Source organism: Notothenia rossii, assembly GCF_949606895.1.
Source record: "Notothenia rossii genome assembly, chromosome: 5".
Classification (NCBI taxonomy): Eukaryota; Metazoa; Chordata; class Actinopteri; order Perciformes; family Nototheniidae; genus Notothenia; species Notothenia rossii.
The window spans coordinates 543,481-560,980 of record NC_136903.1 but is presented as its reverse complement, the minus strand read 5'-3'; the positions used below and the strand labels follow the sequence as shown (position 1 = coordinate 560,980).

Here is a 17,500-nt window from a genome sequence, read left to right as displayed (position 1 = left end):
CCCCATGTTTCACAGTAGGTGTTCTTTGGATGCTACTCAGCATTCTTTCTCCTCCAAACACGTCTAGTTGAGTTTTTACCAAAAAGTTCTATTTTGGTTTCATCTGACCACATGACATTCTCCCAATCCTCTTCTGGATCATCTAAATGCTCTCTAGCAAACTTCAGACGGGCCTGGACATGTCCTGGCTTAAGCAGGGGGACACGTCTGGCACTGCAGGATTTGAGTCCCTGGCGGCGTAGTGTGTTACTGATGGTAGCCTTTGTTACTTTGGTCCCAGCTCTCTGCAGGTCATGGACTAGGTCCCCCCGTGTGGTTCTGGGATCTTTGCTCACCGTTCTTGTTTCTCATCTTGACCCCACGGGGTGAGATCTTGCGTGGAGCCCCAGATGGAGGGAGATTATCAGTGGTCTTGTATGTCTTCCATTTTCTAATAATTGCTCCCACAGTTGATTTCTTCACACCAAGCTGCTTACCTATTGCAGATTCAGTCTTCCCAGCCTGGTGCAGGTCTACCATTTTGTTTCTGGTGTCCTTTGACAGCTCTTTGGTCTTGGCCATAGTGGAGTTTGGAGTGTGACTGTTTGAGGTTGTGGACAGGTGTCTTTTATTCTGATAACGAGTTCAAACAGGTTCCATTAATACAGTTAACAAGTGGAGGACAGAGGAGGCTCTGAAAGAAGAAGTTACAGGTCTGTGAGAGACAGACATCTTGTTTGTTTGTTATTGACCAAATACTTATTTTACATCATTTGCAAATAAATTCTTTAAAAATCAGACAATGTGATTTTCTGGATTTGTTTTCTCATTCTGTCTCTCATAGTTGAGGTGTACCTAGGATGAACATGACAGGCCTCTCTCATCTTTTTAAGTGGGAGAACTTGCTCAATTGGTGGCTGACTAAATACTTGTGTGTGTGTCAGTCTGTGTGTGTGTGTGTGTGTGTGTGTGTGTGTGTGTGTGTGTGTGTGTGTGTGTGTGTGTGTGTGTGTGTGTGTGTGAATGTGTGTGTGAATGTGTGTGTGAGTCTGTCTGTCTGTCTGTGTGAGTGATTCTGTGAGTGTGTGTGTGTCTGTGTCTGTGTGTGTCTGTGTGTGTGTGTGAGTCTGTCTGTCTGTCTGTCTGTGTGAGTGATTCTGTGTGTGTGTGTGTGTGTGTGTGTGTGTGTGTGTGTGTGTGTGTGTGTGTGTGTGTGTGTGTGTGTGTGTGTGAATGTGAATGTGTGTGTGAATGTGTGTGTGAATGTGTGTGTGAGTCTGTCTGTCTGTCTGTCTGTCTGTCTGTCTGTCTGTGTGAGTGATTCTGTGAGTGTGTGTGTGTGTCTGTCTGTCTGTCTGTCTGTCTGTCTGTCTGTCTGTCTCTGTGTGTGTGTGTGTGTGTGTGTGTGTGTGTGTGTGTGTGTGTGTGTGTGAGTCTGTCTGTCTGTGTGTGTGTGTGTGTGTGTATGTGTGAATGTCTGTGTGTGTGTGTGTGTGTGTGTGTGTGTGTGTGTGTGTGTGAGATCGTACCAGCGGGGTGTTGAGGCGCACCGTGGTGCCGCCGGGGCTGATGGGTAGTCTGGGTCTGATGGAGGTGGAGATAATGGGGGGGGCGGAGGTGGAGGCCATCAGGTTCTGCTGGTTGGTGAGCAGAGACTGACGCAGCGAGGGGAGGCTTTTCTGGGGAGGTACATCATCCAATCAATCAATAACACATCATCCAATCAATCAATGACACATCATTCAATCAATCAATAACACATCATCCAATCAATCAATGACACATCATCCAATCAATCAATGACACATCATCCAATCAATCAATTAATCAATCAATCAATGACACATCATCCAATCAATCAATGACACATCATCCAATCAATCAATAACACATCATCCAATCAATCAATAACACATCATCCAATCAATCAACACATCATTCAATCAATCAATAACACATCATCCAATCAATCAATGACACATCATTCAATCAATCAATAACACCATCCAATCAAGCAATGACACGTCATCCAACCAATCAATCAATAACACCATCCAATCAATCACACATCATCCAATCAATCAATGACACGCCATCCAATCAATCAATGACATCACCCAATCAATCAATAACACATCATCCAATCAATCAATGACACATCATTCAATCAATCAATGACACATCATCCAATCAATCAATGACACATCATCCAATCAATCAATAACACATCATCCAATCAATCAATGACACATCATTCAATCAATCAATAACACATAATTCAATCAATCAATGACAAATCATCCAATCAATCAATAACACATCATCCAATCAATCAATGACACATCATCCAATCAATCAATAACACATCATCCAATCAATCAATAACACATCATCCAATCAATCAATGACACATCATTCAATCAATCAATAACACATCATCCAATCAATCAATAACACATCATTTAATCAATCAATGACACATCATCCAATCAATCAATAACACATCATCCAATCAATCAATGACACATCATCCAATCAATCAATAACACATCATTGCAATCAAATCAATAACACATCATCCAATCAATCAATGACACATCATCCAATCAATCAATGACACATCATCCAATCAATAACACATCATCCAATCAATCAATAACACATCATCCAATCAATCAATCAATAACACATCATCCAATCAATCAATGACACATCATCCAATCAATCAATAACACATCATCCAATCAATCAATAACACATCATCCAATCAATCAATCAATAACACATCATCCAATCAATCAATAACACATCATCCAATCAATCAATGACACATCATCCAATCAATCAATGACACATCATCCAATCAATCAATCAATCAATGACACATCATCCAATCAATCAATAACACACCATCCAATCAATCAATGACACATCATCCAATCAATCAATCAATGACACACCATCCTATCATCAATAACACCATCCAATCAATCAATGACACATCATCCAATCAATCAATAACACATCATCAAATCAATCAATTACACATCATCCAATCAATCAATGACACACCATCCAATCATCAATAACACCATCCAATCAATCAATGACACATCATTCAATCAATCAATAACACATCATCCAATCAATCAATCAATGACACACCATCCAATCATCAATAACACCATCCAATCAATCAATGACACATCATCCAATCAATCAATAACACCATCCAATCAATCAATGACACATCATCCAATCAATCAATAACACATCATCCAATCAATCAATGACACATCATCCAATCAATAACACATCATCCAATCAATCAATAACACACCATCCAATCAATCAATGACACATCATCCAATCAATCAATAACACATCATCCAATCAATCAATGACACATCATCCAATCAATCAATAACACATCATCCAATCAATCAATGACACATCATCCAATCAATAACACATCATCCAATCAATCAATAACACATCATCCAATCAATCAATGACACATCATCCAATCGATAACACATCATCCAATCAATCAATAACACACCATCCAATCAATCAATGACACATCATCCAATCAATCAATAACACATCATCCAATCAATCAATGACACATCATCCAATCAATAACACATCATCCAATCAATCAATAACACACCATCCAATCAATCAATGACACATCATCCAATCAATCAATGACACATCATCCAATCAATCAATAACACATCATCCAATCAATCAATGACACATCATCCAATCAATAACACACCATCAAATCAATCAATAACACATCATCCAATCAATCAATGACACATCATCCAATCAATAACACATCATCCAATCAATCAATGACACATCATTCAATCAATCAATAACACCATCCAATCAATCAATAACACATCATCCAATCAATCAATGACACACCATCCAATCCAAGCACCAGGAGAAGCGCTTTATAGATCAAATGTATGACGATGATGATGATGATGATGATGATGACCTGGAGTCACAGACAGATAGAGGAAGCCTTCCCTGCAGTAACTCTTTCTCAGATCTCCTCTGGGACCTCTCTGCTCCTCTGATAACTGGACTCTGAGGTTGCATTCACACCAGCCGTGCTTAAGGCCCGTCCACACACAGGCATGAAAAAGATCTTGATGCTGGGCGTGTCTGAAGCTTGGCGATTTCACGCGCGCAAGGCGACCAACAACCAATCAGGAATCTCCCAGGAATCTCCCGCCCGCCCCCGGCATGCAAAGCCTGTCCATTCAATGTTAAAACGAAGTAAACTGGATATAACCTCCCCAAACAGGTGAAAACCGACCAGTTTCACCAACTGTCTCTGCCACCTCCCTCCATGCCTGGTTCCTCCGGTTTAGGTCCCGGTAGGTGAGCAGCGAGCAGTCGTAAAGGACCGGGACATTTCCTACAGCGATGATTCATTTATCCTCCATTTTATGACATATGGAAAAGACTGCAGCGGTATCTGCATACAGTACACACGGTTTGATTGGCTAGCGCTTGCACTGGCGGGATTTGCATAAACAGGATTTGATTGGCTGATGTCAGCTTCGCAAGCATTGGGAGCATCAAAAGTTGAACATTGCTCAACTTTTGATGCTCACGATGAACCCTGGTGCAATTCAACCGGACTAAACACGGGTGGTGTTACCCCCTTGGTGCGGTTCAACCGGACTGAACACGGCTGGTGTTACCCCCTTGGTGCGGTTCAACCGGACTGAACACGGCTGGTGTTACCCCCTTGGTGCGGTTCAACCGGACTGAACACGGCTGGTGTTACCCCCTTGGTGCGGTTCAACCGGACTGAACACGGCTGGTGTTACCCCCTTGGTGCAGTTCAACCGGACTGAACACGGCTGGTGTTACCCCCTTGATGCGGTTCAACCGGACTGAACACAGCTGGTGTTACCCCCTTGGTGCGGTTCAACCGGACTGAACACGGCTGTTGTTACCCCCTTGATGCGGTTCAACCGGACTGAACACGGCTGGTGTAACCCCCTTGATGCGGTTCAACCGGACTGAACACGGCTGTTGTTACCCCCTTGATGCGGTTCAACCGGACTGAACACGGCTGGTGTTACCCCCTTGATGCGGTTCAACCGGACTGAACACGGCTGTTGTTACCCCCTTGGTGCGGTTCAACCGGACTGAACACGGCTGTTGTTACCCCCTTGGTGCGGTTCAACCGGACTGAACACGGCTGGTGTTACCCCCTTGGTGCGGTTCAACCGGACTGAACACGGCTGGTGTTACCCCCTTGGTGCGGTTCAACCGGACTAAACACGGCTGGTGTTACCCCCTTGGTGCGGTCCGTTTGGGTCGGTGTGAACGCAGACCTCTGAAGTTAACTAAACAACCGGACTCTGGTCCGCCTAAAAGAGGTGGTGTCTGAGCGCTTGCTAGTGAACTCTGGAGCGGTTCCTCGCTGGTGTGAACGCCGTCCGCACCAAAACATAGAAAGCGTATGTTGTAGCAATTTATCATTAAGTCTAATTTAATCATAAGTATTACTGTAACTTAATTATCTGTTTATTTCCCACTGATTGAATTCACATATATCTCTAATTTCATCTTCCTTAGAACAAACCAAAGTATGTCTCTACAACCATTGGTTTGTAATTGACATGTATGTACGTTTCAACCGTCTGCTCAACACTTCTTGTCATGTAAATTTGCTTGCTGAAGACCTTCCCTCCTTCTGGAGTGTATGAAGTATTGGTGTGTTCTTTGGATGGAGGAGGTCTGGAGCTGGCTTCTTGGTGCGAGACTCTGTCCTTTCGGCTGAAATAGATTAACTCCGTTAAAAGCGTTTTGACTTTTATTGACTTTATTAAATAACACAACTTTCCTTTAGACTTTTATTATTTGTTCATTTCTTGCCAACCAGGTTGTTTCTGTTTTTAAAGTGGGATTTCCTCCACAGCGCAGTATTTACGTGTCACAAGAACGCGGATGTCTTCAAAGTCTTTAGCGAAAGAGTCTTTCAAGACATCCGCAGTTGTTTGGTTAAAGAGTGAAGCAGAATGAAGTGTTGAACAGTGTAAAGTAAAAACGCTCCGTCAGCTACATCAAAGTCAGAGCCACCTGTCGTCGGTGAAACCTCCTCCTGACTGCAGAACGTCTCATCATACGTGTTATCATGTTTTTTTATCGCACGCCGTCTGATTGTATGCCCGTCCGGTAGAGTCTGCTGAGCTCCAGATTAACAGCAGCATGAGAATAACCTGCCGATGCTCCAAAGCTCCAGTAGAAAATGGCTGAACAGCATTTCCGTGCACATGCCTTGTTTAAAGTCCGTTTGAGTTTTGCCGCGTGAACGCAAAGCGAACCTTCTGAGAAACAAACTGTGGTCTGGAGCACAGGAGTGACTGCGACCTCAATCTGTACACTTATATTCAGTCTAACACTCCTTCCCTCACTCACTGCATGTATTCATAATGTCCTGCTTTATATGTTGGAACTGTACATTTGTAATTCAACATGTATATTTTTTTAATGCTATTTTATTTCTATTGACATTCTGGATTGTTTATTTCTACTCTTTTAATTGATCTGATGTTCAATGCGTTGTCTTTTGATGCTGCTGCAACGCAAACATTTCCCACATTGGGATCAATAAAGTACTTCTGATCTCCTCTCACCTTGAGGAAGGGGATGAGGTACGGCTGAGGAGAGGACTTCAGCTCCGCCTGCAGCCGCGTGGTGAACTCCTCCGGCTCGATCTTTGCATCCTGTCACACACAAACACACTTTTAGTCATCTTCATCATCATTATATCATCAGCAGAGATGGTAAAGTACTCTCATCCTTCACTCGAGTAGAAGTACAGATACTCGTGTTTAAAAATACTCTGGTGAAAGTAGAAGTACTGACTAAACTTCTTTACTCAAGTCAAAGTAAAGAGGCTTTGAAATGTACTTCAGTAAAAAGTACCCATAACTAGCAGCTGTTTTAAAGAGTACCTGACCTCCCTTTATATTAATAGAACAATAATGTCATTGTTAGCTAATGAATGTTTCCATGGTGACCAACGGCAACATGACAACGTTTCCATTGGTCCCTCTTCTTTAGAGAAGACCAGGAAATGATGGATACACGGATCGTGTTCAAATCAATAGGCACGCAATGACTCTAAATAATAATGATCACGCCACCAAACACACATTCAAACTAAAGGAACCAGCCTGTTTGGAAAATGAGAGAAGTAGAAAGTACAGGTATTTGAGTTCAACATGTAAGAAGTAGAAAGTACAGGTATTTGTGTTCAACATGTAAAAAGTAGAAAGTACAGGTATTTGAGTTCAACATGTAAGAAGTAGAAAGTACAGGTATTTGAGTTCAACATGTAAGAAGTAGAAAGTACAGGTATTTGTGTTCAACATGTAAGAAGTAGAAAGTACAGGTATTTGTGTTCAACATGTAAGAAGTAGAAAGTACAGGTATTTGTGTTCAACATGTAAGAAGTAGAAAGTACAGGTATTTGTGTTCAACATGTAAGAAGTAGAAAGTACAGGTATTTGAGTTCAACATGTAAGAAGTAGAAAGTACAGGTATTTGTGTTCAACATGTAAGAAGTAGAAAGTACAGGTATTTGTGTTCAACATGTGAGAAGTAGAAAGTACAGGTATTTGAGTTCAACATGTAAGAAGTAGAAAGTACAGGTATTTGTGTTCAACATGTGAGAAGTAGAAAGTACAGGTATTTGAGTTCAACATGTAAGAAGTAGAAAGTACAGGTATTTGTGTTCAACATGTGAGAAGTAGAAAGTACAGGTATTTGAGTTCAACATGTAAGAAGTAGAAAGTACAGGTATTTGTGTTCAACATGTAAGAAGTAGAAAGTACAGGTATTTGTGTTCAACATGTGAGAAGTAGAAAGTACAGGTATTTGTGTTCAACATGTAAGAAGTAGAAAGTACAGGTATTTGTGTTCAACATGAGAGAAGTAGAAAGTACAGGTATTTGTGTTCAACATGTAAGAAGTAGAAAGTACAGGTATTTGTGTTCAACATGTAAGAAGTAGAAAGTACAGGTATTTGAGTTCAACATGTAAGAAGTAGAAAGTACAGGTATTTGAGTTCAACATGTAAGAAGTAGAAAGTACAGGTATTTGTGTTCAACATGTAAGAAGTAGAAAGTACAGGTATTTGTGTTCAACATGTAAGAAGTAGAAAGTACAGGTATTTGTGTTCAACATGTAAGAAGTAGAAAGTACAGGTATTTGTGTTCAACATGTGAGAAGTAGAAAGTACAGGTATTTGTGTTCAACATGTAAGAAGTAGAAAGTACAGGTATTTGTGTTCAACATGTAAGAAGTAGAAAGTACAGGTATTTGTGTTCAACATGTAAGAAGTAGAAAGTACAGGTATTTGTGTTCAACATGTAAGAAGTAGAAAGTACAGGTATTTGAGTTCAACATGTAAGAAGTAGAAAGTACAGGTATTTGTGTTCAACATGTAAGAAGTAGAAAGTACAGGTATTTGTGTTCAACATGTAAGAAGTAGAAAGTACAGGTATTTGTGTTCAACATGTAAGAAGTAGAAAGTACAGGTATTTGAGTTCAACATGTGAGAAGTAGAAAGTACAGGTATTTGTGTTCAACATGTAAGAAGTAGAAAGTACAGGTATTTGAGTTCAACATGTGAGAAGTAGAAAGTACAGGTATTTGAGTTCAACATGTAAGAAGTAGAAAGTACAGGTATTTGAGTTCAACATGTGAGAAGTAGAAAGTACAGGTATTTGAGTTCAACATGTAAGAAGTAGAAAGTACAGGTATTTGTGTTCAACATGTAAGAAGTAGAAAGTACAGGTATTTGAGTTCAACATGTAAGAAGTAGAAAGTACAGGTATTTGAGTTCAACATGTGAGAAGTAGAAAGTACAGGTATTTGAGTTCAACATGTAAGAAGTAGAAAGTACAGGTATTTGAGTTCAACATGTAAGAAGTAGAAAGTACAGGTATTTGAGTTCAACATGTAAGAAGTAGAAAGTACAGGTATTTGAGTTCAACGTGTAAGAAGTAGAAAGTACAGGTATTTGAGTTCAACATGTAAGAAGTAGAAAGTACAGGTATTTGAGTTCAACATGTAAGAAGTAGAAAGTACAGGTATTTGAGTTCAACATGTAAGAAGTAGAAAGTACAGGTATTTGAGTTCAACATGTAAGAAGTAGAAAGTACAGGTATTTGTGTTCAACATGTAAGAAGTAGAAAGTACAGGTATTTGAGTTCAACATGTAAGAAGTAGAAAGTACAGGTATTTGAGTTCAACATGTAAGAAGTAGAAAGTACAGGTATTTGAGTTCAACATGTAAGAAGTAGAAAGTACAGGTATTTGAGTTCAACATGTAAGAAGTAGAAAGTACAGGTATTTGTATTCAACATGTAAGAAGTAGAAAGTACAGGTATTTGTATTCAACATGTAAGAAGTAGAAAGTACAGGTATTTGTATTCAACATGTGAGAAGTAGAAAGTACAGGTATTTGTGTTCAACATGTGAGAAGTAGAAAGTACAGGTATTTGAGTTCAACATGTAAGAAGTAGAAAGTACAGGTATTTGAGTTCAACATGTAAGAAGTAGAAAGTACAGGTATTTGAGTTCAACATGTAAGAAGTAGAAAGTACAGGTATTTGTGTTCAACGTGTAAGAAGTAGAAAGTACAGGTATTTGTGTTCAACATGTAAGAAGTAGAAAGTACAGGTATTTGAGTTCAACATGTAAGAAGTAAAAGTACAGGTATTTGAGTTCAACATGTAAGAAGTAGAAAGTACAGGTATTTGAGTTCAACATGTAAGAAGTAGAAAGTACAGGTATTTGTATTCAACATGTAAGAAGTAGAAAGTACAGGTATTTGTATTCAACATGTAAGAAGTAGAAAGTACAGGTATTTGTATTCAACATGTAAGAAGTAGAAAGTACAGGTATTTGAGTTCAACATGTAAGAAGTAGAAAGTACAGGTATTTGAGTTCAACATGTAAGAAGTAGAAAGTACAGGTATTTGTATTCAACATGTGAGAAGTAGAAAGTACAGGTATTTGAGTTCAACATGTAAGAAGTAGAAAGTACAGGTATTTGAGTTCAACATGTAAGAAGTAGAAAGTACAGGTATTTGTGTTCAACATGTAAGAAGTAGAAAGTACAGGTATTTGAGTTCAACATGTGAGAAGTAGAAAGTACAGGTATTTGAGTTCAACATGTAAGAAGTAGAAAGTACAGGTATTTGTGTTCAACATGTAAGAAGTAGAAAGTACAGGTATTTGTGTTCAACATGTAAGAAGTAGAAAGTACAGGTATTTGTGTTCAACATGTAAGAAGTAGAAAGTACAGGTATTTGTGTTCAACATGTAAGAAGTAGAAAGTACAGGTATTTGAGTTCAACATGTAAGAAGTAGAAAGTACAGGTATTTGAGTTCAACATGTAAGAAGTAGAAAGTACAGGTATTTGAGTTCAACTTGTAAGAAGTAGAAAGTACAGGTATTTGAGTTCAACATGTAAGAAATAGAAAGTACAGGTATTTGAGTTCAACATGTAAGAAGTAGAAAGTACAGGTATTTGGGTTCAACATGTAAGAAGTAGAAAGTACAGGTATTTGGGTTCAACATGTGAGAAGTAGAAAGTACAGGTATTTGAGTTCAACATGTAAGAAGTAGAAAGTACAGGTATTTGGGTTCAAAATGGAAGAATTCAAAGTAAAAAGTGGTCAGAAAAATAAGTAGTGTTGTAAAGTACTGATACCAGAAACATGTCCTAAGTACAGTAACAAAGTATTTGTACTCCACTACTTCCCACCTCTGGTCAATATTAGTGTTATTGTGAGTTCTTCATCATCAGCGTCATCATATCAGTAATATCAGTTGTTATGAGGAGTTTCTCACCAGCAGGTCCTGGACCAGCGCCTTCACGTTCTTGGAGGTGTCGGGGGACGGCGAGTTGTGAGACGCCAGCTTGATGAGCGTCGCCAGGAAGTTCTTACACTTCTTCACGTTCTCCTGCATCTCCTGAGAGGGTAGAGAACACTTTGATCACTCTATCATCCAGAGAACACTTTGATCACTCTATCATCCAGAGAACACTTTGATCACTCTATCATCCAGAGAACACTTTGATCACTCTATCATCCAGAGAACACTTTGATCACTCTATCATCCAGAGAACACTTTGATCACTCTATCATCCAGAGAACACTTTGATCACTCCATCATCCAGAGAACACTTTGATCACTCTATCATCCAGAGAACACTTTGATCACTCTATCATCCAGAGAACACTTTGATCACTCTATCATCCAGAGAACACTTTGATCACTCTATCATCCAGAGAACACTTTGATCACTCTATCATCCAGAGAACACTTTAATCACTCTATCATCTAGAGAACACTTTGATCACTCTATCATCCAGAGAACACTTTGATCACTCTATCATCCAGAGAACACTTTGATCACTCTATCATCCAGAGAACACTTTGATTACTCTATCATCCAGAGAACACTTTGATTACTCTATCATCCAGAGAACACTTTGATCACTCTATCATCCAGAGGGAAAACTTTGATTACTCTATCATCCAGAGAACACTTTGATTACTCTATCATCTAGAGAACACTTTGATCACTCTATCATCCAGAGAACACTTTGATCACTCTATCATCCAGAGAACACTTTGATCACTCTATCATCCAGAGAACACTTTGATCACTTTATCATCCAGAGAACACTTTGATCACTCTATCATCCAGAGAACACTTTGATCACTCTATCATCCAGAGAACACTTTGATTACTCTATCATCCAGAGGGAAAACTTTGATTACTCTATCATCCAGAGAACACTTTGATTACTCTATCATCTAGAGAACACTTTGATCACTCTATCATCCAGAGAACACTTTGATCACTCTATCATCCAGAGAACACTTTGATCACTCTATCATCCAGAGAACACTTTGATCACTTTATCATCCAGAGAACACTTTGATCACTCTATCATCCAGAGAGAACACTTTGATCACTCCATCATCCAGAGAACACTTTGATTACTCTATCATCCAGAGAACACTTTGATCACTCTATCATCCAGAGAACACTTTGATTACTCTATCATCCAGAGAACACTTTGATCACTCTATCATCCCACTTTGATCACTCTATCATCCAGAGAACACTTTGATCACTCTATCATCTAGAGAACACTTTGATCACTCTATCATCCAGAGAACACTTTAATCACTCTATCATCCAGAGAACACTTTGATCACTCTATCATCCAGAGAACACTTTGATCACTCTATCATCCAGAGAACACTTTGATCACTCTATCATCCAGAGAACACTTTGATTACTCTATCATCCAGAGAACACTTTGATCACTCTATCATCCAGAGAACACTTTGATCACTCCATCATCCAGAGAACACTTTGATCACTCTATCATCCAGAGAACACTTTGATCACTCTATCATCCAGAGAACACTTTGATCACTCCATCATCCAGAGAACACTTTGATCACTCTATCATCCAGAGAAAACTTTGATTACTCTATCATCCAGAGAACAATTTGATCACTCTATCATCTAGAGAACACTTTGATTACTCTATCATCCAGAGAACACTTTGATCACTCCATCATCCAGAAAACACTTTGATCACTCTATCATCCAGAGAACACTTTGATCACTGTATCATCCAGAGAACACTTTGATCACTCTATCATCCAGAGAACACTTTGATCACTCCATCATCCAGAGAACACTTTGATCACTCCATCATCCAGAAAACACTTTGATCACTCTATCATCCAGAAAACACTTTGATCACTCTATCATCCAGAGAACACTTTGATCACTCTATCATCCAGAGAACACTTTGATCACTCTATAATCCAGAGAACACTTTGATCACTCTATCATCCAGAGAACACTTTGATCACTCTATCATCCAGAGAACACTTTGATCACTCTATCATCTAGAGAACACTTTGATTACTCCATCATCCAGAGAACACTTTGATCACTCGGCCATCCAGAGAACACTTTGATCACTCTATCATCCAGAGAACACTTTGATCACTCTATCATCCAGAGAACACTTTGATCACTCTATCATCCAGAGAACACTTTGATCACTCTATCATCTAGAGAACACTTTGATCACTCTATCATCCAGAGAACACTTTGATCACTCCATCATCTAGAGAACACTTTGATCACTCTATCATCCAGAGAACACTTTGATCACTCTATCATCCAGAGAACACTTTGATCACTCTATCATCTAGAGAACACTTTGATCACTCTATCATCCAGAGAACACTTTGATCACTCCATCATCCAGAGAACACTTTGATCACTCCATCATCCAGAGAACACTTTGATCACTCTATCATCTAGAGAACACTTTGATTACTCTATCATCCAGAGAACACTTTTATCACTCCATCATCTAGAGAACACTTTGATCACTCCATCATCCAGAGAACACTTTGATCACTCTATCATCCAGAGAACACTTTGATCACTCTATCATCTAGAGAACAGTTTGATCACTCCATCATCCGGAGAACACTTTGATCACTCCATCATCTAGAGAACACTTTGATCACTCTATCATCCAGAGAACACTTTGATTACTCTGTCATCCAGAGAACACTTTGATCACTCTATCATCCAGAGAACACTTTGATCACTCTATCATCTAGAGAACACTTTGATCACTCTATCATCCAGAGAACACTTTGATTACTCTATCATCCAGATAACACTTTGATTACTCTATCATCCAGAGAACACTTTGATCACTCTGTCATCCAGAGAACACTTTGATCACTCTATCATCTAGAGAACACTTTGATCACTCCATCATCCAGAGAACACTTTGATCACTCTATCATCCAGAGAACACTTTGATTACTCTATCATCCAGAGAACACTTTGATCACTCTGTCATCTAGAGAACACTTTGATCACTCCATCATCCAGAGAACACTTTGATCACTCTATCATCCAGAGAACACTTTGATCACTCTATCATCCAGAGAACACTTTGATCACTCCGTCATCCTGAGAACACTTTGATTACTCCATCATCCAGAGAACACTTTGATCACTCTATCATCCAGAGAACACTTTGATCACTCTATCATCCAGAGAACACTTTGATCACTCCATCATCCAGAGAACACTTTGATCACTCTATCATCCAGAGAACACTTTGATCACTCTATCATCCAGAGAACACTTTGATCACTCTATCATCCAGAGAACACTTTGATTACTCTATCATCCAGAGAACACTTTGATTACTCTATCATCCAGAGAACACTTTGATTACTCTATCATCCAGAGAACACTTTGATCACTTTATCATCCAGAGAACACTTTGATCACTCCATCATCCAGAGAACACTTTGATCACTCTATCATCCAGAGAACACTTTGATTACTCTATCATCCAGAGAACACTTTGATTACTCTATCATCCAGAGAACACTTTGATCACTCTATCATCCAGAGAACACTTTGATCACTCTATCATCCAGAGAACACTTTGATTACTCTATCATCCAGAGAACACTTTGATCACTCTATCATCCAGAGAACACTTTGATTACTCTATCATCCAGAGAACACTTTGATTACTCTATCATCCAGAGAACACTTTGATCACTCTATCATCCAGAGAACACTTTGATCACTCTATCATCCAGAGAACACTTTGATCACTCTATCATCCAGAGAACACTTTGATTACTCTGTCATCCAGAGAACACTTTGATTACTCTATCATCCAGAGAACACTTTGATCACTCTATCATCCAGAGAACACTTTGATCACTCTATCATCCAGAGAACACTTTGATCACTCCATCATCCAGAGAACACTTTGATTACTCTATCATCCAGAGAACACTTTGATTACTCTATCATCCAGAGAACACTTTAATCACTCTATCATCCAGAGAACACTTTGATCACTCTATCATCCAGAGAACACTTTGATTACTCTATCATCTAGAGAACACTTTGATCACTCTATCATCTAGAGAACACTTTGATCACTCTATCATCCAGAGAACACTTTGATCACTCTATCATCTAGAGAACACTTTGATTACTCTATCATCCAGAGAGAACACTTTGATCACTCTATCATCTAGAGAACACTTTGATCCCTCCATCATCCAGAGAACACTTTGATCACTCTATCATCCAGAGAACACTTTGATCACTCCATCATCCAGAGAACACTTTGATCACTCTATCATCCAGAGAACACTTTGATCACTCTATCATCTAGAGAACACTTTGATCACTCTATCATCTAGAGAACACTTTGATCCCTCCATCATCCAGAGAACACTTTGATCCCTCCATCATCCAGAGAACACTTTGATCACTCTATCATCCAGAGAACACTTTGATCACTCTATCATCCAGAGAACACTTTGATCACTCTATCATCCAGAGAACACTTTGATTACTCTATCATCCAGAGAACACTTTGATCACTCTATCATCTAGAGAACACTTTGATCACTCTATCATCCAGAGAACACTTTGATCCCTCTATCATCCAGAGAACACTTTGATCACTCTATCATCTAGAGAACACTTTGATCACTCTATCATCCAGAGAACACTTTGATCACTCTATCATCCAGAGAACACTTTGATCACTCTATCATCTAGAGAACACTTTGATTACTCTATCATCCAGAGAACACTTTGATCACTCTATCATCCAGAGAACACTTTGATCACTCTATCATCTAGAGAACACTTTGATCACTCTATCATCCAGAGAACACTTTGATTACTCTATCATCCAGAGGGCCCCTTTAAAAACAGCATGTGTATCAGTGAGTTTACCGTGGACAGGAGGGGGCCCCTGGCAGGGGGGGCGGGGGTGCTGATGGTCGGGGGGGAAGGCTTGTTTCCTGTAATCACTGTGGGGCCCTTCTGAGGGGGGGGCATCTTCACCGTCACCGTGGCGCCCCCGGGGGCGACAGAGATGGTCTTCTGTGGAAACATCATACATTATTACTTTTGTTATGATTTCAAGGATTCAAGGCTCTTATTGGTCCTTCGTGCAGAGCTGCAGTCGATCTGAGGGCTCTCCAGCAGAGCAGCACACTGAGACAATATATATTATGGGTCTAAGATATATACAGATATGTAAAAAAGTTAATCGCGACTAATCTCAAATTAATCGCACATTTTTTATCTGCTCTAAATATTCCTTAGAGGAATATTTTTCAAGTTTTTAATACTCTTATCAACATATGAGTGGACAAATATGCTTTATGCAAATGTTTATTATCATTTGAACAATGATAAATATTCTCATGAATATTAAACACAACAACCTGGAACCTCTCATACAATACAAAGTGTGTGTGTGTGTGTGTGTGTGTGTGTGTGTGTGTGTGTGTGTGTGTGTGTGTGTGTGTGTGTGTGTGTGTGTGTGTGTGTGTGTGTGTGTGTGTGTGTGTGTGTGTGTGATGGATCAATGGAGCTATGTGTAACTCAAGGCATATGCTCGAACGGGAGCTGCCTGGACGCTGCAATCATGTTGCGCGCACTATCCGTGCTGAGTGTGCTGACTGTTCGTACTATGTCCCGCTGTCTGGCTACCTGCATGAAGTCAAGTGCTCGGCGAAATGTCGCTCCTCCTTTTCATTTAGACAGCTCCTTATATCCGTTAGCGCAGCTAGCTAGCACCAGATGCTAACAATCACAACAATACACGTAAGGTCTCTCTCTCGCGCCACACATACACACACCCTCCCGGTCCTCCCGATGGCCAGTCGGTGCCTGCCGGTGAGCGTGGAAGTGTGGTCTGCTGCAAGCGGACGGCAGGAGGGGGCTGTCAGCATCAGCTTGTAGACGGTATTCTAAACTCGATGCGCTCTGAAACTACGGGGCGGCCGAGGACAAAAAATACAAATGCGTTAATCGTGTTAAAATAACTAGTGGCGTTAATTTTTTTTTGCGTTAACGCCCCCCCCCCCCCCCCCCCCTCTCTCTCCCAGCTGTTACTAAAGAGCTGACTCTGAGTCAGTAGCTTTAGAGCAGGAGTCGCCATCGACCGGTGTGGTGCGGGTAGATTGCGGACCGTTAAAAAAAAAAAGTAACAAAAGAAAGAAAAATAAAATAATAATAATGTTTGAAAAATACGTTTTTAGATGTAAACCTATCATCCACCACCCCGTTAGCAGGTGCCACTTGATTGACGTATATTTGAGACACCTCAATAATATAATACATTAACCGTGCTTTACATGAACCTCATCATGACACAAGAGAGGGCGGCAGGACTGTAATTTCCCGTGTTCAGTGAATGCAACAGAGGCAAGACACCAGACCAATCAGAGAGTAGGGGTGTAACGGTTCACAAACATTTCGGTTCGTACCACGGTTTTTAGGTCACGGTTCGGTACGTTTTCGGTACAGCAGAAAAAATGATCACAAAACATAAAATATATATA

The 17,500-nt window shown here is 39.9% G+C and overlaps 1 protein-coding gene across 2 annotated transcripts in view; it reads right to left on the bottom strand.

The window, feature by feature from the left end:
* Positions 1 to 17,500, bottom strand: part of LOC307038420 (transcription initiation factor TFIID subunit 4-like) — a 44,123-nt gene that overhangs the window by 13,563 nt on the left and 13,060 nt on the right. For both annotated transcript variants that reach the window (XM_079679799.1, XM_079679798.1), the window contains exons 4-7: positions 15,882 to 16,031; positions 10,889 to 11,011; positions 6,657 to 6,746; positions 1,509 to 1,658 (exon numbers count right to left, since the gene is read on the bottom strand). In XM_079679799.1, coding sequence (XP_079535925.1) covers positions 1,509 to 1,658; positions 6,657 to 6,746; positions 10,889 to 11,011; positions 15,882 to 16,031 — 513 coding nt within the window. The remainder of the gene's footprint in view (positions 1 to 1,508; positions 1,659 to 6,656; positions 6,747 to 10,888; positions 11,012 to 15,881; positions 16,032 to 17,500) is intronic.